Raw genomic sequence first — 25212 nt, 5'->3', positions numbered from 1 at the left:
AGTTTACTCGATTTTAAATTATTCATTCATTTTTATAAACTACAATATTATTTATTTATGAAGGCACTTATACAATTATTTATTATTTTGCATTAAGGAAAGCACCTAGAATTTTGTTCATGATTATTGTTGTGTATGTAAAATCGTTAAAAACTTGTTAATCTTATTTAAAGTTATTGATATTAATAATTTTTCGTTATTTAATTTAAATTTTAGGCATGAAATATATATTAACAGGAGCCCTTTTTTTATCCTGCACGGAGCTTATAAAACGATAAGACCGGCCCTGCAACCGGGACCATTTTTTTTTATCCTGCCCCGGGCCTATAAAACGATAGGACCGGCCCTCTATATATATATATATATATATATATATATATATATATATATATATATATATATATATATATATATATATATATATATATATATATATATAGAATAATTTTCCGGTGCACTCCATTCTTAAAGTGTGAACAGTGTGCACTCATCTTAGCCGTTCGTTGTTAGATGATCAATGATCACGGGTGAGGATGCATGGGCCTGTGTGCACCGCGATTTAGCGGTGCAGCTTCGCTCTTGACAATTGCGGGGACGTTTTTGGTATTACCCTATTCGTTCGGCATTGGGCGTAATCAGGGGTTACAGTTCTAAATAACAGGTTTTCAAAAAAAAAAAAAAGAATATTCTAAATAACAATATCGTCTGCGACTTCCAGTAGTTCAATTCGTCTCTCTGTTCCTTTCGCTATTGCAGGTTGATTTTCGAAATTCGTCTCTCCGTTCCTTTCGCTATTGCAGGTTGATCTTCGGAAGCTCATGGCGCGTTCAAGTGGATATTGCCGGTTGAAGGGGGGTAGGCATGGGCGTCCGTTCACGCCAGCAACACCGCCGGTAGCTATTTCGCATAGTGTTGCAGTTCGGACCCGGACCTTCAAGCGGCGGGCAGGCGGCCGTCCTTTGCGTTTGACGGCTCGTGGGGTCTGCGATCGTCCGGCGTACGGGGTAGTGGCGAGGGTTGCTGCAAGGAGGCGGGCGGCGCAGTGGGGTTAGTTCCGATTCCCTTGCGGTGTTTTATTTATTTATTTATTTTTTTTCCTTTTTGGGTCAGTGGATTTGTGTGGGGGCGCATAATTGAGTATTTGTGTTGTATGCTGGTGTGTTTTAGCTAGGTAGGGTTCGATGTCAAATTTCCAGGGTGCGTGGGAGGTTGTTTGTGCAGAAGTGTTGGTGGGGAATTGAGCTCCTTCATTGGAATTGTGGGGTTAGCGTGGTCAAGTTAGTTGGGGTTGGAGGTACTCGCACTTTGATCACTTGAAGCTGTTACTATGTTGTTGCCTTCAGAGAACCAGTTTATGGCCATCACTAAAATATGACAAGATTGCTCTGCAATGTTATATCAAAGTCTCGTGCTGAGATCTGGTTATTCATATTTAGCAATAGTATTTAATGCTTGAGTTATGTGAATATTCATTTAAGGAAGTTGGTTTAATTGATAGATTGAGTTAACATCACAATAAATCATTTAAGACAATGCAAACTGCAGTGTGTGTTTCCATGTTAGCACTCTGGTGCAGGTTGCTTGTTTCATTTTTCTTGTTTAATCAATTATTGGCCATCTTTAGCTGAGATCTGGCTATGCATATGTGGCAATATAATAGTATTTAATGCTTGAGTTATGTGCTATGGCATTATCTGTCCATTTAAGATAGTGCAAGCTATATAATCATCATGTAATGTTCCATTCCAACAGTTAACCCATTATTATACTCTTCCATTTTTTGTTACCGACTTTCTTGAATGAATATTCACATGCAATCAGATATTAGACAATAAGGAGGGTGTGGTTTAAATATCATAGAGTAAGGAGGGAGAGCATTGTGGCACTGGAATCAATTAAATGGGAAAACTAAACAAGCATCTGAACATTACAGACTTGGGTTTACCTGCATTCTCTAATGGGGTACAAATAATACAAGTAATAACATCACATGATTTAAGCTTCTCCCTGCGTTTGTTTCTTTGGTTTGTCTCAGGACGGGATGCACAAGGTGAGGACGGAAGTGGGTCTAGTGAGGACTTCTACACCCCACCACGGGTCCTCGAGGATGTGGAGTACGAAGGATCACCACGTGCTGAGCCTACGCACGCGGATTGCCAATTTCCCCAAATCAACACGCGGGGGATGCCTAAGGAACTCGTGCGGGTTGTCGGGTCGCTAACACCACGGCAGAGGCAGGATGTCATCAGCATTGGAATGGGGAGCCTATTGGGGTTGCAAATCAAGGAGTTACCACTTCGCCTTGGCTATTGGTTGATCTCTTGTTTTAACCCTTCGGAAATGGAATTGGACTTGGGCAATGGGAGATACATCAAAATTACCAAGGAGGACGTTGTAGCTATATTGGGACTTCCAAATGGTACGATACCGATCACGGAGCGTGATCCGCAAGTTGTCAGTCCTGACCTGGACCAATGGAGGACCGAGGTGAAGCAACAAAGAGGGAGGGTCACAATCAAGGCGTTGAGCACATTGCTTCTAGGTCTCAAAGATGGTGGGGTTTGGTTTAAACGACATTTTAGTGTCGTCGCTTTAAGCACCCTTATTTCAAGCACCCCCAATGGGTATGTAAACCAGAAGATTATGCACATGTTTAGCGACGTAACCAAGATCAAGGAGCTAGATTGGTGCGGGTATCTTTTGCACTCGTTGGGTAGCACCCATGCTAGTTGGTCTGAAAACACCTCTCGCAAATTCACGGGACCATTGCTCTTTCCAACTGTAAGTTTGATTTTGTGTTATGATGTATGATGAAAATTTACTTGTTAATTATCATTTGCTAATGTGTGGGGTAATCTTCTTTGTGCAGCTCTTGTATGTCGATAGGGTGGTGGTTACTGCACGGGATGTGCCGAGGACAATCCCAGTGTTGGACGGGTGGACCACGGAGCAAATAAAAGCACGGGAGTGCCGGGAGGTTGGTGCAGGGGCGTTTGGCAACGGCCAGGTGGTAGCACCTCTGCGTGCATCCGGCTTTCCAACGACCATGGGATCAGCCAGGACAAGGCCATGGGTAGTCCAGCCACCAGGGCAACAGAACAACGGTATGCACTCGGTGCCCCCTGCCGAGCCCCCGGTGGCACACATCACGGTATGACAGGAATATTCTTCCCATCAAGTTGTATTTTATGTTGTCAAACATTTACTTGATAGATTAAGGTCACGTTTGCTATAGGGATTTGACGAACAGTTTGCAACCATTACCGGAGACCTGCTCTCCATTGCTTCACGAGTTGTTGATATGGTACAGCACCACCGCAATCTAGCCCATGACCACTACGATTTTGATCGGGTTGTTGCTGCAATGGATTTGTTGCACGGAATAATTCAGAATCCTAAGCCTAGAGAGATACCTCAACCCCCCGCCTTGTCGCCAGTTCACAACGACGAAGCCATGTGGCATGACCCTGAATTCTTCAAGGAGTTGGACCGATTGGAGTTGGAGGCGATGAAGTCTATCGGGGGGGTCGATGCCCCTAGTTTTAGCCTAGGGATGACACAGGAGTTGGCTACACAGAATCTGGAAAAGAATAGGGCGCTACCGCCGGGTGTTGGCACACCGTCTCATCAGGTTTGTGTCTAAACTTCCTCATTGTCGTGCGCTATTATGTTAACTTATGTGTATGACGAAATCTGGTGCTAGGTACATCTCCAGATGCAGCAAATGGGACATGGGTTGCAGCCATCCCCCCAATGTGTGGGCCTGGGGAGGCGGGATGTGGCAGAACGCAAAGGGAGGGGTCCAATTGTCCAGGGAGAATATCCGCTTGGCATGTTTATTAACACCACCAACGGTTACCCTACCATTCCTCTTCCACACATATATGCCGTCTGGGTGTGGGTGTTTGGCTGCCCGCATTATGACTGGTAAGTGGGGTTGTTGGAGTAAAAGTGCAGTGCATTGCATGCATGTAATTTAAATACCATTATGAGAGGGAAAGGTAGGTAGCTTAGATAGCTAATTTAACACTAAATAAAAGAAACAAAAGCCAGAACCATTCTAATGGAACCAAAATGCCCATTCCACATTTTCATGTATATTATTATCTGCTCCATTTTCAAACCTTTTAACCCTTCAACCGTGAGTTTCCCCGGTACTGCAGCGTAGTGCATATGAAGCCTGCTCAACATTTTAATCTACCAGACTGCCCAACTGATAACTATGAGCTAATTTTCTATATAAGCTAATTTTCTATCATTGGAACCACTCATTCATTTCTTTTGAAACTAACATTTTGGGTTATCTTTGTAGCAATGAGGTGCTGTTCCAACATAGCAAGCGGAAAGCAAGATGGTCAGATTTCAAAACGTTGAGGGAAAGGACTAACGTGGCAAAGACAGTAGTGGATGCATGGTGCAGCGTGCTCAATCTCAGGGAGAAAACGAAGGGGGGGGGGGGGGGGGAGGAACCCTCCCGCATCTTTTTCTCGACTAGTACCACGGTGAATATCTTCAACCCTATCGCACGACCTACATAAACTACCGATGTTTAACATATCTCTTTGCAGATTGGCACTGTCGTGTCCATTTCCTCCAGCCAAGATGAGAGGGTTATGTGGTTTACAAGGCGACTAGATGAGGAACTCAAGACTACAAACCATGTAGGGACGGCGTCTATAGATATGGTAACCATTCGAAAACTTTTAAATAATTTTACAGAACGTTGTATATCATGGAAAAACCAATAACTAACGCAGTCATGGTGTGGTTGTCTAGTTTATTTTCCCAATAATGCACGGGGGCCGATTCTACATGATGAGCATCAGTTTCAAACACTCTAGGTTTTATATTATCGACAGCTCGTCCATCAACAAAACAAACAAAGAGTTGTATGACGGAGCACCGCAAGAGTTGGTACGTGACTAACCAAATGAATTTTCCAAAATGATGGAATATAATGAACCTACTAAGTGCTTGGATTTTGATATTATCCATATTGTTTTTGGGCAGATTGACCTACTAAGCACGTACTTAGATAGCAAACAACAAACGCTTCGTGCATTCCGGCTAGAAAGCATGAAACCGAAAAGGATGCAGATGCCGTGCAGAGACACTACATCTACCCTCGACTCTGCGGTGTTTACAATGCGGCACATGGAATCATACACTGGTCAAAAGTGCGCAAACTGGGATTGTGGATTGCGTCGAGGAAATAGCCAACAACTTCTAGATCTACGGAAGCGTTTCATGCACAACATACTTTTTTGTGAGGTCAATGAACACATGGAGAATATATCCTCTCGTGTCGGCGAATATGATATCCAGAGGTTGGCACAACTCTAGTATTGAGTGCGGCTAACAGTGCAGAAACAAACAGACGGTACTTCGACTAGGGCGACATTAGTTAGTATAGTTTTTAATGCTAAATTGGTTCATTAGCTAGTACAGTGTTTTATTGGAAAACGGGTGCATTTCGTTACGGACACCTACGGTTTAGTCGTATGTAGGGGTTATTTATCTTACTATTTGAGTGCAATAAGGATGTGAATCATTTGCTTTTTGTTTCATCTTTCGGTTGCAGCATAAATTTTGGGTTGTGCAATGATTAATTGCTCATTAATTGAAAGTATGGGGTTGCTCTAAGTCCTAGAAATAACTTCTACTAGTTGCGCTCAGAATGGTCGTGCTTAAAGTGAGTCTTAGTATATCTTAATTTGGGGTGTAATGTTCTGCACTTCATGCAAACTCTGAAGTGTTCAGGTAAGGGTTATGGATATCCATTTTATCATGGCAGATTGTAGAATATGAAGGGAAGGATGCCTACTCAGTGCTCGGCAATGCACATCCAAACACGATAAACATATATGCTTTACCAGTGATAGCTATTAGCAATAAGCAACCTTTGTTTAGGCTAGTTACATAATTAAAAAGCTTTTGAGCTATAGGCGTGCAATCTGCATTTAACGGGCTCTTAAATAATAAAAGTTCCAAAGCAACAGGGACATGTGTTATGACTAACTAAACCAAATGAAAATTGTTATAAACCAATTAAAATAAAATAAAAACATACAGTCTGCTAGCAAACGAATTAAACTAAACTAAAAACACACAGCCTGCTTCGTGCATTCCAGCTATCAAGCTAATTAAACTAAAATAAAACAAGCATGTTCGGTGTTCGGTACCATGGGTTATGACTAACTAAACCATATTGCACCTGGAAGGACAACTACGAGCATTATGACAGGCATACTCACCGCACAACCCACACTTTCGGCCAACTTTAGCACTGTTCTCTATGGCTATCTCGCGGTTGCTTTTAAGACGCTTCCCACTACCTTTGTTCTTAGCTTGGGCCGGGGGTTTAATGGTTATTGATTGCGGTGGCTGTACCCCACATAATGCCGCGATCGCAGCACTGTTACCCTTTGCGGTGCCGGTGTTTGTACCGTCGCATGCAAATTCCTTGCTCAATTCTTTCAATACCTGCACCATTCGGGCTTGACGCGCCGTGCTCTCACCCACCAGCCCTACACACGTGTTGATCTCAGACCATACTTCTGTTGCTCTTGTTTGTGGGACGTGTTCGTTGGGATGTCGCCCTCGACAAGCACCGCAACTCAGGTGTTTGCGCCAACGATCCATGATGTACTGGGATGGTAACTGCTCTAGATGTGCTCCTTTGAACACCAAGAACATATGCCGGCAAATCAACCCCATTCGTTGGAACATCTTGCAACTGCAAAAAGCAATACACCCATCTGGCTTGTAGTGTACAGTGTACGTGGTGGTGGAATCACCCGTAATGTCATAATAAATGTCCGTACCATCCTTACGGATATCTACAACTTCGCAATAGAAACAGGCAGCATCAATCTCTGGTTGCATATCATAGAAAATAGCGAGTGTAAACAATTTTGCGATGTCCCGCTCTAACGCCAAAGGGGTTTTAAACTCGGGCAAGTACCCCTCGCACTGGGCATCTAATTTAGCTTGCTTGTGGCGCTGAGTCTCAAGGACACTCTCGAACTAAATGTAAAACTGAACCAAACTAGAATGGGGGCGGGTGAACTTCCCATAAACGCTGTTCTGTGCCTCAGACCGGGATGTGGTGCATACCAACCCACTCATTGGCAAATCAGAGAAAAACGCAGGGATCCAATGCTCTCGTTCTGCAAACAACTTACGAAACCAACGGTGCTCAGACAAGTTGCATTCTTCCATTAGCAGCTGCCATTGCACTTCGAAATCACTGCTGGAGATCCTTTCATTCCAAACAATATCATTCAAACTCTTGCGGAACACCTCATTCTTTGCTAACTCAGGCCCGACTTTTTCACTAACCTTTGTCATAATGTGCCACATACAATAACGGTGGCGACACTCAGGTATAACTTGGTCCATAGCAATCTTCATAGCTGGGTCCTGATCGGTGACAGCACATAAAGGGGGCTTCCCCATTGCACCAATGAATCTCTCTAGCAGCCAACTGTACGATTCCACATCTTCTTTAGTGATTAACCCGGCGGCGAAAGTAATGCAGCGCTTGTGGTTGTCCACTCCAGTAAATAGCACAAACACCAAACTATATCTGCATCACATAAGAACAATTAATAGTTAAGATATCGAAAAAAAAGTACTACCAACTAATAGTGAATTTGATTGCTGTGCATTACCGTTATTATAATGTTGGCTTTTCCCCTTATTAATCAGTTAGTGAACAGTATGAATCTTCAAACAATTTTGTTAAATGGCATCAAACATGTGAACTGTAACTTTTATTTTTTATTTTTTGGATTAGGCACCAGCAACCTATTCACATAAACCTTATATGTATGCCATGTCTACACCCGAGGACATAATTCCAAAAAAAAAAAAAAAACACATAACAAAAGGGGAGATCGGTTACTACAGCCTTTAATGAAAGTAACTACATACCTGTTCGTGCTATACGTGGCGTCGAACGAGATCACATCACCGTAACAAGAAAAACTCCCCCTACCAATAGGGTCCGCCCAAAAGAGTCGTGCAAGCCGATTTTCTTCATCGAGGTGGTAATCGAAAAAGAACCTGTCGCAGACTTCACGCTTTGTTTTGAACCTTTCGATAATCATCTCACCGTCAACCACATCAACATACGATTGCAAGTCCCGTTTAAAATTATGGAACTCCATGTCCGTTGCACCAACATTCTCATACGAACCGGCCACCTCCTTACATAACCTAAACCCGGTGGAAGAACCAATGTTAGCCTTAATGCAATTTGCTAGAAATGCTTGTTGGGCCACACTAAGCTTCCGGTTGCCCCGCATAAATAATTTAGCACCCTCGGAGCACATACTATGGTTGTGTTCCTCAACAAATGTAGACACCGTAAACTCCCCATTACTCTCTTTCTTAAATCCAAGCTTTGCGCGGCACCCCACTCTGTTAGAGGTCCGTCTCCGTCGTTTCTTGTTGCTACTATTGCCGATATTTAGTTTTATTATGGGTTTGCTACTTCCACCTCGTTTGGCCCCTTGTCTGTTACATACTAAATGACGGGAAATAATTTCACCACCACGATCCCTCTTAATAGAACTATGCCGGATGTCAAATCCACCTACTCGTCCGTAGGTTTTGTAGAATTGGATTCCTTCGTCTAGGGAGGTAAAACGCTGACCGACTGTTGGCACCAGGCCAGCGTCCACATTTGGCTTCCAGTATTGTTTAATCGCAGTTTAAAATCTCGTTGTGCTGTGCGTTTCATCCCCAATACCTAAATCCTCGGCAAGTAACACTGCAGTGGGTGCACGAGAACATTGTTAGCCAATATATATTCAAGGTTGAGCATGTATTAAGGAGTATCAAGCATCGGAGTGCACTGTAGGAATACAACAACATAGTTAAAGCTTCAGGAGATCAAAGTGCAAGTACCTCTTCTATGGTTTTTTTGGTTCGTCATCTTAAAATATGTTTCACAATGAGGTTTCTTTCGTATACAGTAAGTAATGTTTCCCTAAGAGCACAAAAATTATGGTTTATGATTACTAATGATGTACATGAATGTTATAAAAACAATGCATAAAGGTTTTGCATTACAACTGGTTTGAATGTTATCACTTATTTCACTGCACCACACACGGAATTGGTTACTAGTATTAATAACTAAAAACACACGTACAGTATTAAACAAGGGGAGAAAAAGGGTTACTGATTCAAGAAAAAATCAATAATTATGAAGGAAATTTATGCATCCAATGAGTCTGTAATCAATATGGCGGCACAACAACCAAAAAAAAAAAAAAACCAACGAAAAAAAAGTGGGGAGACGGGGAACGGAACCTGTAGCCGGATGCTCTGCCGCGTCCGCTGCCGGAAGTTCTTCACCGTGCGTAACCATCGTCATCATCGGTTGGAGTCAGGGAGAATAGGTATGTTAAAACAAGGAATCCAGTGTAAGGAGTAGTATTCAAGTCCAATGCAATTTTAAATATAGAAGGAATTACCGCAACTGCCCCGCGAGCAACATGTGTGCCGATGCGTCGTAAGAGGATGTACGTTTATTTAGGACAGTTGGATGCACGAAATTAACGTACCGGATGAGTGCACACGTTCACACTTTAAGAATGGAGTGCACCTGAAAATTAGCCTCTATATATATATATATATATATATATATATATATATATATATAAATTCTCAAAAGAGAATAACAAATGAAATATATATATTTGTACGTAAGGAAAGCTAAAGACAAATGAAGATGAATTCAAATGATTGATGCAATGAATTACAAACCTAAGCTAGCTATTTATACTAAATTAAAGGAGATAAATGTGCATGAGGGAGACCATTGCCGCATGACGTGGGACCACGTGCAGAGGATAATGGGATTAAGCTAGCATGCAACGTGGATGGCAGAAGATTAATTCTTCATGAATTTTGAACCACACAAATTATTTTCTAACAATCTCCACCTTGGATCAAATTCATTGTGGAATTAACAACTGGAACAGTCGACTAAACTCAAGCACTGCTCAAATTTAGCAATAGGAAAAGCTTCAGAATAGCAGGATGGATCACCATCAACCTCCTATGCGACTGAAAGAGCATAAGCAACCATGTTGGTTTCATCATCACTAGCATACCTAGCAGGTTTTTTGATTGTCCTCCTAGGCCGATCCATAGCAATGGAATACTCTCGCTGTGGCTCGATGAGAGGTGCGGTGCTAGTAGATGCATCATCTTTAGTATTACCATTAGTGGTAGTAATACTGTCAATAGGCCTGAACTCAAACTCCACCTTCTCACTAATACTTTGCGTCTCATTTGTACTGAGAACTTTTTCAGAAGAAAGTAGTGCATTTTCGTCAAAAGTGATATCTCGACTCAGAATACTTTTCTGAGAATCAGGAGACCATAGACGATACCCTTTTGACTCAGAAGCATAACCAAGGACAATGCATTTGACAGCTCTCGGGTTTAATTTACCCGTACTGGAATGAGCATAAGCAGGACATCCAAAAACTCTTAAGATAGAGTAGTCAACAGGATTACCTGACCAAACTTCTTATGAAATTTTGAAATCAAGGGATGAATGTGGAGATTTATTTACCAAATAGCAAGCAATAGAAACGGCCTCGGCCCAAAATCACGTCGTTTCCATAACCCAGCATTAGAGAGCATACAACGAGCTCTTTCCAATAGAGTCCTGTTCAAACGTTCGGCAACACCATTCTGCTGGGGTTTACCAGGCAAGGTCTTGTGCCTAACGATTTCATTTGCCGCACAAAAGTCATTGAAATCTGACTCACAGAACTCCAAGCCATTGTCTGTCTTGAGCTTCTTGATTTTTTTACCTGTCTGAGTCTCAACAAGTATTTTCCACTTCCTGAAAATAGAAAATGCCTGATTTTTATGTTTCAGGAAATAGACCCACACTTTACGAGAAAAGTCATCAATAATAGACATAAAATATCTACAACCTCCCATAGAATGGAATTTAGTTGGTCCCCATAAATCGGAATGTATGTATTCCAATACATCTTTGGTACGGTGTGTTGTAGTAGAGAAACTAACCCTCTTTTGTTTCCCAAAAACACAATGCTCACAAAATTGTAATTTACCCGTACCTGAACCACCAAGGAGGTCTTTCTTGCTCAGGATATGCATGTCTTTCTCACTCATATGCCCCAGACGCATATGTCATAATTGAGTGAGATCCGCATCGGACATCGATGAGGATACTGCTACTGAACCTGTCACGGTACTGCCATGCAAGATGTACAAGCTTCCAGAACGAGAAGCTTTCATGAGAATAAGAGAACCTTTTATGACCTTCATAACTCCACCTTCAGCTGTGTACTTGCACCCCAGAGATTCCAAGGTGCCCAATGATATCAGATTGCGTTTCAAATCAAGAATATACCGAACATTGGTAAGAGTCCTGATAACATTATCATGAGTTTTAATCTGAACACTTCCAATTTCACTAACCTTGCATTGGGTATCATTACCCAACAAGACAAATTCACCATCAACCGGTTCCAAAGAAACGAACCAGTCTTTGTGAGGACACATGTGGAATGTACAACCAGAGTCCAGAATCCATTCGGTTTCACTCCGTTTGCAACCGGAGCCAACAGATAACATAACATCACCTTCTGAATTACTTTCAACAACACTAGCTTCAACGAACTTCTTTTCTCTATCTTGCTTGTTTTTCAACTTGAAGCATTCAGTCACATCATGACCATGCTTATTGCAGTACTTGCAGGATTTGTTGGACTTACGTCCTTTGGACTTGGATCTATAATTTTTATTGCTACTTCTTGATTCAAGTGAACGGCCCCTTACAGTCAAGCCTTCACCTTTGTCCTCAGACTTAATTTCAAAGTCAAACTTTTCTTTGGACAACAGGTTTGACTTAACATTGTCGAAAGTAAGGGTATCACTACTATTACCATACATCATAATTTCTTTGAAATGCTTGTATGATTTAGGGAGAGAGACAAGCAATAAAACAGCACGATCCTCATCGTCAATTACGACATCAATATTTTCCAAGTCCAATAAAATAGAATTGAATTCATCAAAGTGAGATTTAATAGAAGTACCTTCCGTCCTACGGACTGTGTACAGATGCTCCTTCAGGCGTAGCGTGTTCGCCAGAGTTTTGGCCATGTAAAGCGTATCCAACTTGGATCATAAATCTGACGCAGTCGTCTCACTTACTACCTCACGTAGAACCTCTTTAGACAAGCACAAAAGAATGGTTGAACGTGCCTTGTCATCCAAATCTTCCCAATCTTCATCTGTCATTGTAGCCGGTTTCTTCTTCTTCCCAGCTAGCGCTTTCTTCAAACCGTTCTGAGTTAGAACGGCTGCCATCTGAACCTTCCAGATAGAAAAGCTAATTTTCCCGTCGAACTTCTCGATATCGAACTTAGTGACAGTCGACATCTTTGAAAATAACTCTCAATTAAACCGCTCTGATACCACTTGTTAGGAATATAGCGGAATAATGCGGAAGCGAAGAATCAAAAATTGAGAATTATAGAAGTTGAATAATAGAGAAAATATGTAAATGAAGAAAATTATATAAATAACAAATGAATCTAATATAAAATGGAAAATATAATATATATATATATATATATATATATATATATATATTATATGTAAATTCTCAAAAGAGAATAACAAATGAAATATATATATTTGTACGTAAGGAAAGCTAAAGACAAATGAAGATGAATTCAAATGATTGATGCAATGAATTACAAACCTAAGCTAGCTATTTATACTAAATTAAAGGAGATAAATGTGTATGAGGGAGACCATTGCCGCATGACGTGAGAGCACGTGCGGAAGATAATGGGATTAAGCTAGCATGCAACGTGGATGGCGGAAGATTAATTCTTCATGGATTTTGAACCACACAAATTATTTTCTAACAAAAAATGAAAGCAATAAGAATAAATTCATACTACCACTGTTAAACACCATAGAATATATGCATTAACTTAACTAAAATACATAGGAATGAAGACATCTCTAACAGTTTTATCAACTTCTGTAGAGAAATTATGCATACGAGGGGGCTTACCTCACTGCCCAAAATATGCATGCTAGGCATTGTGATTTTTTTAGGAGTTAAATTTTATACTTTGTAGGCTGATAATGTGAATGTTGTGAGTGTGAGTCTTACCTTTGCACATGAGTATTTATAGTAGGTTTCCCACCAAGTCAACAATTGAAAACTTGCTGTGTAATGATTATTTTTAAGCTTGGTGTTTTAGTTATTCTGATATTTCATATTTGTTTTGTCATCATTATCTGTGGGTCTGACATTTCTTCTATATTTTAATATGCTGGTTTCTGATAACAGCATCTACAATAGTTGGAGAGAATGAGGGGAGAATGTAAGAGTGATTAGGAAAGAGAAGATGAAAGAGGAGAAAGAAAAAGAAAACAAAAATAAATTAAAATTGATTTTTGAAAAAATAAATATAAAAGTATTAGTGTTAGGCGCGCCTGACGTGCACGCGCCCGTATGGGCAGGTGCTGTGCGCGATACGCGCACACCACCTTTTCTTCTTCATTTTGTCTTCCTGACAATATTTTTAACATTAGCTTTGAACAAGGAGATTTAATCTGACATGCTCTCCACATTCTCCCCTTAGTGTGGATGCTCTAATATTGTTGCCTTCGTACTTGATTACCTTGAAAAACCAAACCACATCGGAAACAATCAGTAATCATGACCTGTTTAGCTAATACCCCTACAAATCTGATGAAATGTGTAGTTTAATTTAATTATATACTATTTTATTATTATATTTCAATTTCAGTGTATATTCTGATGATTTTATTATTGAAAAATTTCAGTACAGGTTTTTTACTATTACTGTTTTATGTATTTCAGTTGGATACTTCATATTTGATTTGCCATCATTATCTGTGGCTCTGAGATTGCTTCTCTGATTTACTGGTTTCTGAAAAAAATTGTATTCTCATTTCATCACCTTGAAAAACCAAACACATTGGAAATAGTCACTAATCATGATTTGTTCAGCTAATACCCCTACAAATCTGATGAAGTGTGTAGCTTAACATAAAATATATATTGTATATTTAAATTTAAATGTATATTGTTTAAAAATTTTTTGCAGATGGCAGCCAAAGAAGATGTATTTTGTGATGCAAATTTTTATTATTTGTGTTATATTCACTATTTGTTAATATGTAATTTTGAATTTCAACATATACTAATTATATACTTAAATGCAGGTAAGGGAAAATAATGAATATATATTCTGATGCCATATTTATTATTGAAATATTTCATAATTAGTTTTTTATTGTAATTGTTTCATGTATTTCAGTATTAAGTTTTTATCATTATTCTTTCAGAAGTTTTTTTATTTTATTTTTATTTTTATTTTATTTTTTAAGTTATTTCATTGCAATGTGTACAGATTTAAAAAAATGTATTTTATTATGCCAATTTATATATTATTGAATTTTATATGTAATTTACTAATTACTTAAAATGCAGGACATTCTGATGCATTTGTCTTTACTGGAATATATATTAGGGTTTTTTTTTTTTAAAAAAAAAAAAAAAACAAAAGTTCCATGGAACTTACATATAAAAAAAATTACTCTAGATTGATTTTTATTTTTATTACTGTTTTGAAATATATATTATTCAAAATATTGATAAATGTATACCCAAGATTTGAACTAAACAACAATTTTGTTATTGAGATATTAAAAATGAAAAATGAAAAAATAATATGCATGATTACAAATCAGTAAATCAGAACATAGAAAGAAAAGTGTAAATAGAATATTAGCAGTAGGAATAAGGTTCAAATTGGCCACTGAACGTAATCTGAAAGTGCAATTAGGCCACTGAACGAAAAAAAAGTGCAATTAGGCCACTGAACACTCCAAAAATGTGTAATTTCACCTGATAGCAGGTTACCCTCAATTTTAGCAGGTTATCTGCTTACGTGGCAGCTGAGTTGGCATTTTTAATAAATTTTAATTAATTTTTAATAAATTTTAATAATAAATTTTTATTAAAAAAATAAAAACGACTTTATTTTATTTTTTATTTAATTTTTTCCAATTTTTTATAAAAATTATAATTAAAATTAATTATTAAAAATTATTTAAAAATTATTAAAAATGTCAACTAAACTGCCACGTAAGCAGGTAACCTGCTAGAATTGATGGTAACCTGCTATCCGGTAAAATTGCATACGTTTGGAGAGTTCAGTGGCCTAATTGCACATTTTTTGAGTGTTCAATGACCTAATTACACTTTTTTTTTCGTTCAGTGGCCTAATTGCATTTTCAGGTTACGTTCAGTGGTCAATTTGAACCTTATTCCTTAGCAGTAAAATATTTTTAAAAAATAAACAAACAAACAAAATATCCAAAATGATGTAGTTTTAATTACTTGTGCCTAAAGAACATTAGTTGTCAAGCATTTCAAAAAAAAAAAAAATTACGGCTTCTTACGCTAGTTTTGTTTGGGCGGGGAAATTTTTCATCTCCTGTTATTCCAAAAGTCTTGTGCTTTATCATAGAGAAGAAGAAGATATAGAGAATAGAAGAATAGATGCTTGTGCTTTATTATAGAGTAAGATAAGAAGTAATAAGATTAGATAAGATAAAGATTTCCAAAATTGAAAGTAATTTACAATGTTACAGGGTGAGTCGTCCCATTGTGCACATTGACTAAGGATTCCATTACGGTTTCTTACGCTAGTTTTGTGCTTCGCCGCACTCTCACAAACCCTTCCTTCACTCCAATCCGCCGCCCATCATTGCCGCCGCCGGCTTCTTGCATCACGCCTTCCCTTGCGGAGCGACAAGTCTCAAAGCATCTTTCATTTGCTCGTCGATTGACCACTAAAGCAGCCACCATGGTGAGTTCCGAATGCAGATTGTTTCAAATGTTAAGTTTTAAATTCAATCTTTTGGTGCTTTATACTTTTATACTCACTTTGCTGATTCATAGGCTGGAGTAGAGACAAAATCTCAGGAAATGGAGAACAATGGCAACAATGGGGTAAAAGTTTCGTAAATGAATTTTTTTTTTTTTTTTTTTTTTTTTTTCTCGCAATTGCAGATATACTTTTCAGCTTAACGCGCGATTAATTTTTCTCATAGGCGGGGGCAGTGTCGGAAGGAAAACAGTTGACTCCTGAAGAGCTCGAAAAGAAGAAGAAGAAAGAGGAAAAGGTTTAAGCACCTATAAATCTGTGTTATGTTCACTGCTTTCTTCATGAATTCAAATTTTCCTTATGATCTCTTCTTCTTTTATTTATTTAATCTTTTGGTGCTTATTGTGCTTCCAAATAGTTGTTATTAGATTTTCCCAATTGGAAGCTGACGTTTATGGCATCTTTAAGTTGAGATAAAATGGAAATTTCATAATCTTCCTCATCTTGAATAGAATGCAGTAAAATGAAATGAATGTTGTTACTTTGCATTTGTTTTTTTTGTTTTCTTTTTGGTAGTGTACCTTTGCTCTAAACAGTGATGAATATCTTCTTTTCTTATCTTAGGCTAGGGAGAAAGAACTGAAGAAACTCAAGGCTGCACAAAAGGCAGAAGCAGCTAAACTGCAGGTAAATTTGAACCATACTTCCATCCATTTGTGATTGTTTCGATCCTGCATATATGAAGGGGTACAGTACCTGTCTCTGTCATTCCTCTCAACATTGAAGAGAATAACAGCATTTAAACTTTATCATATCATTGCCAGATTTTTTTTCTTTGACTCTCTTAATTTGTTCTTAAGGCACAACAAGCTGCCAATGCTCCCAAGACATCTAAGAAGAAAAGCTCAAAAAGAGAGGTTGGGGATGAGAATCCAGAGGATTTCGTTGATCCTGAAACACCCTTAGGGGAGAAGAAAAAACTTTCCACTCAAATGGCAAAGGCATACAATCCTAATGCTGTTGAGAAATCGTGAGTTTGGTTATCATGCTTTTGCTACTTCGTGTCTTTATGGTAGATTCAATTTTGAATCAGTGCTTGTGTTATACTTTTTCTTGATAAGTTAGCCGTGTGATTCTAATTCAGAATATGTATTGATATAGGTGGTATGCATGGTGGGAAAAATCAAAATTCTTTGTTGCTGATCCCAGCAGCTCCAAACCACCTTTTGTAATTGTAAGTTTTCCTAATTATCTTAAATGCTTGTTTTTGTGATTATTGTTTGCTTGCTCAATTAAGCCTTAGTCTTTTCAAGCAACAGTCCAAGACTCTAAGTTTTCAAGTTAGTAAACCAAGGTGACATTCACTTTTAATGGTTATTGCTTAGTGATGAACGTAAGTCAAGATGAAATGAGGGTTTCTTTGTATTACATCTGGCGATGGGAAAAGACAAGATGAACTGTGGTTTAGAGTTATCATGACATGTTCTTGAACTGAAGATGTAAACTATAAAACTGGACATGTGAGAGAAAATGAGATCAATGGAGGTGAGCAAGGGGAGGAAGCATGAATGAGAAGTGGGGGAACTATGCTGTTTCAAGCACTTTTTGTTCTTCAGTAATGTCACTTAAGTTGAATGCTCTTTTTCCTATGCACAAATGCAGGTTTTGCCACCGCCGAATGTTACCGGTGCACTACATATAGGGCATGCATTGACTGCTGCAATTGAGGTATCTTAATAACACACATGCTTGAAGTGTTGAGGGTTTATCATTTACGAAGTAACTATTATGGAGAAGAAATTTTTCTTTTCAAATTTGATTGTGTATTTTTGCACAAAAGGATATGATCATTCGCTGGCGGAGAATGTCTGGGTACAATACTTTATGGGTCCCTGGAATGGACCATGCTGGAATAGCAACACAGGTATAATATTTTAACCTTGGAGTTTAGTTTTTTGATCGTTTATCAATATAATATTTTACCTTTAGTATATTTTATTGATTGTTAGTCAATGCACATTTGATTTAAGCTAGAAGAAATTGTCTTGAATGATATGATCACATGATTCACATGAAATTAGAGAATGTTTCTTATCAGAAAATGATAAAGAAAATAAGAAACCATGCAAAATTCAATTGGTGTGATATTGATGCTGTTGTTAATGCTGGTGATTATGGTCGGTGATAGTACATGAAATTCTGGCACATAATCTGTGATACCGGATTCTTATCTTAGTCTATATGTTCATTGAACATTTCCTTCACTGCCTTCTTTTACCTAATTATATTGCATAAATTTGAACATAGGTGGTTGTGGAGAAGAAGATCATGCGGGAAAGGAAATTGACTAGGCATGATATTGGCCGTGAAAAATTTGTATCAGAAGTGAGTACAAACTAACCATGCCTTGCAGCACATTCCGTATTCTAATGCCTTATATTTTATGAGCGGACTTAAAGGCTAGCCTAAGTGTGGACACACATTAGTTGTTACAACACTCAGAAAGCTACAAAATCTAACTATATACATGCATTTAAAAAACTATGAGTACAAACTTATAAGGAATGATGTACATATAAAATTTGATGCCTAACTTATATAAAAAAAAAACCAAAATTTGAATTTTATGAATACATTTGTCTAGTTGAAGGGTTTTCATCTCCATATTTATTTATTATTCAATCTACTAAGAATTGACATTACATTTTTGTAATAGAGAAGCTTTTGCTACTCTATATTTATTTGTTAAATCTGCTATTTATTTATTATTATTATTTTTTAAATAGGTGTGGAATTGGAAAAATGAATATGGGGGCACAATACTGAAACAACTTCGACGCTTGGGTGCATCTCTCGACTGGTCCCGTGAGGTAACATCTTATATGTCCAGTAAGCCAGTGTGGGGATTGTCTATATCTATAGTTAATAAATCCCTAGACCTGCCTCAATTTTCTTCATTTCCTTACACTGATTTTACTGATGCAGTGCTTTACCATGGATGAAAAACGTTCGAAAGCTGTTACTGAAGCATTTGTTAGGCTATCCAACGAAGCTCTTATCTACAGGTAAGCATCTTCTCTCATTTGAGATCAGTGCATAGTATTTGTTTGCACTATTACAATATTACTGCTATTTGAGAGGGGTTAAACTTCTGATTCCGCCCCCCCCCTGTGCTCGTGGCACTGCCTTATTTCATGTTTACAGTTTACTTCATTGTCATTTATCATAGGGATATAATTGATATATTCATATTTGGTACTGAAATGATTATTGTGCCCACAAATTTGGGTTTACTCCATCTTTCCCTAATGAACTTGCATTATTGAAAGTGAAATGAATATAAAGTTGCATTTACTTAAATTCTACAAGTTTGATTTGCCATTCTCTGTTATCCAAATTGGACAAATGTACAAGTAAACATTTTTATGTTTTCCTCTCTTTCTCTCTCTCAAAATGGAGAATTTCTTCAGTTAGTAAATCCATCCTAAGTCTTTTTATAGGTATGCATATTAATGCTTTTTGAAACATAACAGTCTCATCCATTCAAGAAAAAAAAACATAACAGTCTCATACTCTCATTTGCCATTTTCTAATTGAATTTTCATCTCATTTGACTGCCTTCATTTTTCAAGGTTTTTTTTTTTTTTTTTTTTTTTTTAATAAATATAAATCTTCAATAACTATTTACTATCTTTGACAAAAGGGCTCCACGTATGGTGCATTGGGATTGTGTCTTGCGCACCGCAATATCTGATATTGAGGTTTGTCTGTCCCACACTCCCACTGAGCTTTAGATGGGTGTTCAGAGATAAAATTTTAATGAGTTTTCTTTGTATTTGTAGGTTGATTATATAGATGTTAAAGAGAGAACATTACTTAAGGTTCCTGGATATGAAGAACCTGTGGAATTTGGAGTTCTTATTTCATTTGCTTATCCTCTAGAAGGAGGGCTTGGTGAGATTGTTGTGGCCACCACTAGGATTGAAACAATGCTTGGTGATACAGCAATTGCCATCCACCCTGAAGACCCAAGATACAGCCATCTTCATGGGAAATTTGCTATTCATCCATTTAATGGAAGAAAGCTTCCAATAGTTTGTGATGAAATCCTTGTAGATATGAACTTTGGGACTGGTGCTGTTAAGGTGAGTCTTACCTTTGTACTATGTGATAGTATGGACTGATTTCTTGTCATCCACTATATACTTCAAATCTTCAACATTGATTATGTGCCTCTACCATCTATGTAGATAACTCCAGCGCATGATCCAAATGATTTTGAGGTTGGGAAGCGTCACAATCTTGAGCTCATTAGCATTTTAACTGATGATGGGAAAATAAATAGCAATGGTGGTCCAGATTTTGAAGGGATGCCTCGTTTTGTAGCACGTGTGGCTGTGATTGAAGCATTAAAAGAAAAGGTATACCCTGCCATATCCAAATTAGTTATGTTGTGAGATTGCACTAATTTTTTTTTTTTCTTTCTATTATTTCTTGACCAAGATGGTGGTGAACTTGCACTGCAACTTGATAGCATGGTCTGCAGGGTTTGTTTTAGAACTTTGCTATGGCTTTATAGTGAAAACTCCCTCGGTTGACTTATGAAATTTATAATTTTGATTTTGTGGAAGGTAGACATATCTGAAATATACTGTTTTATGTTTTGCTTAATACAGGGCCTCTATAGAGACACTAAAAATAATGAAATGCGTCTTGGTATTTGTTCAAGGAGTAATGATATAGTGGAGCCCCTAGTTAAACCTCAATGGTTTGTTGACTGTAAAAGCATGGCAAAGCAGGCACTTGATGTTGTTATGGATGAAAATAATAGAAAAATGGAAATAATCCCGAAACAATATGCTGCTGATTGGAAGAGGTAAACTTCTGAACCATTGTACACAAGCCTTTTTCCTTTATATATAAGTAGTTGAGATACTTTTTTTAGTGCTTTCTTTGAAGGCACTCCCTTTTCTATATAAGTCAATTGCATGCTATTTTATGTTTCAGAAGTTGATGGTCATATGACATACTTTTGCTGCAATCTATTTTTTGCTTTTTACACCATTTGTACCTGAATAATTGTGATAAACTGTACTCAGCATAGATGGTGCCTCATCTATTCATAAATGCACACCTAGCCACCCACATATGTATGACAATTATTATTATTATTTTTTAAAATTTTTATTACATGTATTCTTAAGGCCTGGATTTCATTCATATCAGATAAAGTAAGTAGTTCAAAGTGATTGACAAAGGAATGCAGATTCCTAAATCTCTGTATTCATTTACATTTCTCTTGGAGGTAGGTGCTTTGCATTTCATTCTTACATAAGTGAGCAAACGTAAAATTCGGTTTTGAATATCACAGATGGCTTGATAACATCCGTGACTGGTGCATTTCAAGGCAGCTTTGGTGGGGTCACCGCATTCCTGCATGGTATGTGGTGTTAGAGGGTGATGAACAGCAGGAATTCGGTGTCCATGATGACCGCTGGGTGGTTGCTAGAAATGAATCTGATGCTCGAGAGTTTGCTCACAAAAAATTTGCCAAGAAGTTTGAGCTGTCTCAAGATCCTGATGTATTAGACACCTGGTTTTCTTCTGGTCTTTTTCCACTATCTGTATTGGGCTGGCCAGATGATACTGAGGATTTAAAAGCATTTTACCCAACTTCTGTTCTTGAAACTGGTCATGATATTCTCTTTTTCTGGGTAGCTCGTATGGTGATGTTGGGAATCAAGCTGGGAGGTGATGTGCCTTTTACAAAGGTGAACTTTTATTGTATTAATAAATAAATAAATCAGTGGAATGTGGTATTTTATTCCATTTAAAGTGATGTTCTTTTTGCTGTTTTACATTTCATAAAAGTGAGTCTTTTGCTGCACTTACTCCTCTTACCGTGTAACTCTAAACCTCATGAAGTAAGATTTGACAAACATTTTTTTCTCATGAATTTCCAGTGTCTATATATCTTGAGGATGAGTACTAGTCCTCACTGTTTTCTGGTCCTTTTAGTAGAAGTAATTTAATGAAAAAAAAAAAAACTGATTGAGTAGACAAGAGGATTTTGAAAACTTATGTCATGTTTTACTGTTTATCTTAATTTATAATTTTTTGAAGTTTCAATATGATATAATGCTTTTTCCACATATATATTAGGAAAAACTTGACATGTGGACTTTAACTTTGAAGGTATATTTGCATCCAATGATTCGTGATGCCCATGGGCGTAAGATGTCCAAGTCTCTAGGAAATGTCATTGATCCACTTGAGGTGATTAATGGTATTGCTCTTGAAGGTCTTCATAAGAGACTAGAGGAAGGAAACTTAGATCCATTGGAGTTGAATACTGCTAAAGAAGGTCAGAAGAAGGACTTTCCTAATGGTATACCAGAATGTGGTGCAGATGCTCTTCGTTTTGCCCTTGTTTCGTACACTGCTCAGGTTAATGAGTTTCTTGACTTATATTTTTCCAGGTTCTTTCAGTGCCTTTGCAAGTTTGGTAATTTGTCTAATTTCTTCTTGCAGTCAGATAAAATCAATCTGGACATTCAGAGGGTGGTTGGGTATCGTCAATGGTGTAACAAACTGTGGAATGCAATTCGCTTTGCGATGAGCAAACTAGGAGATGATTACATACCTCCAGCAGAAATTGTCCCACATACCATGCCATTTAGTTGCCAATGGATACTCTCGGCACTAAACAAGGCCATATCAAAGACAGTGTCAGCTCTAGAATCTTCTGAATTCTCTGACGCAGCAACATCAGTATATTCATGGTGGCAATTTCAATTATGTGACATCTTTATTGAAGTAATCAAGCCATATTTTGGTAGTGATGATCCATCATTTGCAATTGCAAAAAGATGTGCACAGGATGCATTATGGTTGTGCTTGGATAATGGGTTACGGTTACTTCACCCATTCATGCCATTTGTCACAGAGGAACTGTGGCAGCGTCTTCCAGCTAAGAGAGATTGTTCCAAAAAAGAATCTATAGTTATAAGTGAATATCCTTCAACTGTTGAGGTGAGATCTGTGTGCATGTCTAAGGAATTGGTGGATTTCCTTTGTAGCATTTTTTATAGCATAACAGATAATTGTTACTTGTATCCTAAATAAATGCTGCCATTCTGAATGTCATGCAAATTTTTTTTCCCAGTTCATATAATGGACAGTGACATCATGATAGCAATTGCCTACGATTAACAATTTTTGTATGCTTGTTTAAATGTGTCTTAAAGATGGCATTTTAAACTCAATCTTATTTTTGCAGAGCTGGAATAATGATAAAGTTGAAGATGCGATGGAAAAGGTAACATCTATAGTAAAAGGGCTGCGGTCAAAGAGGGCATTGCTGCCTCCAAAAGAAAGATTTGAAAGGTAAACAAACGTTAATGATCATATACTCTATTTTGGCAATATAGTCATTTCTTGCTAATATAGCTATATATATATATATTATTTGGAAGTCTCTTATTCCTGAATAGGAGATCATTTGTTGGAAGGTCCTATGCAGTGTGTTGAAAGTACAATGTGTTAGGACTTTAAGATTTTAAATTTGTGCCGATTGAAAATATAAAGTGTAATTTCCTGTCTCCAGGCGAGCTGCTTTTGTGCTGTGTTGGACAGATGAATTAATGGAAATAGTCAAAAGCCGTGAGTTGGAGATATCTACACTGGCTAGTTTGTCATCATTGAAGGTATGTGGTGCTTGTGTGCAGAAGTCACCCTTACTCTTGATAAATTCACTTGAGTTGAGGCTATATGATAATTTCTTCTTTTTTATTTTAATTTTCTTTTGACTGACATGCTGCCATGCTTCTCACCTGGAAACTTTCGCCAGGTCTCGTGTGATATTGATGCTGCTCCAACTGGATGGTTGACAGAAGTTGTAGATGAATCCCTTACAGTTTTCCTAGAAGAAAAAGGAACTTCCACTAATCCAGAGGCAGAACTTGAAAGGCTCAGGAAAAAGATGGAGGAGACCAAAAGGTGAGATACATAGATTCACTCAACTCATCTAAAATCAGTAAAACGATGAGTTTCTCTCAATATTTTCAAAAATTCTCGACACTTTGATTAATTTGACTACCGAGCCTGCCATATTGTTGATCCATTTAATTCTGGGCTGGCAGGCAACACAACAACCTATCAAAGGTTATGAGCGCATCGGGATATAAAGAGAAAGTTCCGCCTAATGTTCACGACGAGAATATGTCAAAGCTGACTGCCCTTATGCAGGAACTGCAATTATTCGAAGAAAACATTGGGCGTCTGGAAAATCAAATCCCTGCGAGCACCTAAATTTTTTGCAGCACATCTATCTGTTCAAACTTACTTACAGGGATGAAGAAATTGATTTCACATAACTCATTCGAAACTAGTCCATGTTGAAATGTATGTATCCACTGAAAAGCTCAATACTCTTTTCAATCATATTCTGAGAAGAGAAATATACAACAGTCAACTTATTGCACTTCATTCTGATGCAAAAGCAGGAATGACAACGGCCAGCAATCCTGTACTGTTGCCATCAACAGTTGACTCACAATATCCTCTCCCGGCAGGTGAATGCTCCGGAGGGCTGCTTCAACTCCGGCGAGGATCGGATGGAATCCAACCCGGCCTTCTGCTTTTGTCTGTCTACCCATAATCTAGTATTAGTTTTTGAAATTATCTAGTGTCGATTTTTATGATACAATAGTTGAATTTGTCACGGTGCAAAAGTGATTACAAGTCAAGAAATGATGAAAATACAAAATTTATAAGAAGAATGAAAGAAAAGTACTGTCACGGATCCTTTAACAAGAAGGTGATACTCGTGCATAATCCAATTGGTCTTCAACCCTTTGGCCAGTTTTCCTTTGTAGAACACCAAACCCTTCTTCAACCCTATCACCTCGTGGCCGCATGATGCCACAATCGGCTTATCTATCCCGGTGGCCTCCCTGTAGCCGGAGCCCACCGTCCGGTTAGGCCCCTCCCCATTTGGGTATTTCCTTTCCCTTGGCTTGGAGAAGTACCATTACTCCTCCCCAAATACAGCTCTCCCTGTCACATATTTTCACAACCAAACATAAACATAAACATGATCAACATTATAATTAAGCAAGATTCTAAAGTGCAGATCAACACCAATGACCTTTTGCATCGGATACTTAGCGGCCTATTTCCCTTTTTGGTTAGAGGCGGTCAGGTTTTAGCAATCTAGTTTAGTTTGATCCCTTGCTAACTAGAATTAAAATGCATATTTTACCCAATACAC

General features: G+C 38.1%; 2 protein-coding genes across 4 annotated transcripts; one reads left to right on the top strand and one right to left on the bottom strand.

Moving 5' to 3' along the window:
* Positions 1-6198: 6198 nt before the first annotated feature.
* LOC109159776 (protein FAR1-RELATED SEQUENCE 5-like) lies at positions 6199-8309 on the bottom strand. Its single transcript, XM_019307888.1, has 3 exons — positions 7936-8309; positions 7117-7588; positions 6199-7002 (listed from the first exon to the last, which is right to left on the bottom strand). Exons 1-3 carry the CDS (start codon positions 8307-8309, stop codon positions 6199-6201), a joined length of 1650 nt encoding a protein of 549 aa, XP_019163433.1.
* A 7378-nt stretch (positions 8310-15687) lies between these two features.
* LOC109160238 (valine--tRNA ligase, mitochondrial 1-like) lies at positions 15688-24740 on the top strand. 3 transcript variants are annotated; one of them, XR_002050716.1, is made up of 23 exons: positions 15688-15923; positions 16016-16066; positions 16168-16239; positions 16566-16628; positions 16802-16971; positions 17103-17175; positions 17604-17669; positions 17782-17865; positions 18249-18326; positions 18728-18811; positions 18927-19006; positions 19645-19702; positions 19784-20086; positions 20192-20362; positions 20618-20817; positions 21313-21712; positions 22137-22388; positions 22473-22973; positions 23221-23327; positions 23548-23647; positions 23791-23939; positions 24083-24344; positions 24446-24740. XR_002050716.1 is itself a non-coding variant. In XM_019308500.1 (22 exons), the coding sequence occupies exons 1-22, from the start codon at positions 15921-15923 to the stop codon at positions 24249-24251; spliced, it is 3234 nt and encodes a 1077-aa protein (XP_019164045.1). In that variant the 5' UTR covers positions 15688-15920; the 3' UTR covers positions 24252-24426. The 3 variants fall into 3 exon arrangements, 1 of the variants encoding a protein (XP_019164045.1); XR_002050717.1 differs by having other exon boundaries at positions 24443-24740; XM_019308500.1 differs by lacking the exon at positions 24446-24740 and having other exon boundaries at positions 24083-24426.
* Positions 24741-25212: the final 472 nt, after the last annotated feature.

This window comes from Ipomoea nil, unplaced genomic scaffold, assembly GCF_001879475.1.
Source record: "Ipomoea nil cultivar Tokyo-kokei standard unplaced genomic scaffold, Asagao_1.1 scaffold2845, whole genome shotgun sequence".
Taxonomy (NCBI): Eukaryota; Viridiplantae; Streptophyta; class Magnoliopsida; order Solanales; family Convolvulaceae; genus Ipomoea; species Ipomoea nil.
This window is presented reverse-complemented; position numbering and strand designations above follow the sequence as displayed.

Excerpts from the sequence above, each read along its gene's own strand:
- LOC109159776 (XM_019307888.1), bottom strand. The coding sequence starts at position 8,309 with ATGCGGGGCAACCGGAAGCTTAGTGTGGCCCAACAAGCATTTCTAGCA. Across the intron at positions 7,589-7,935 it reads GCCACGTATAGCACGAACAG|ATATAGTTTGGTGTTTGTGC; the intron begins GTATGTAGTTAC and ends TATGTGATGCAG. Across the intron at positions 7,003-7,116 it reads ATTTGCCAATGAGTGGGTTG|CGCCACAAGCAAGCTAAATT; the intron begins GTATGCACCACA and ends CTTGAGACTCAG.
- LOC109160238 (XM_019308500.1), top strand. Across the intron at positions 16,629-16,801 it reads CAGAAGCAGCTAAACTGCAG|GCACAACAAGCTGCCAATGC; the intron begins GTAAATTTGAAC and ends TTTGTTCTTAAG. Across the intron at positions 20,087-20,191 it reads TTGGGACTGGTGCTGTTAAG|ATAACTCCAGCGCATGATCC; the intron begins GTGAGTCTTACC and ends CCATCTATGTAG.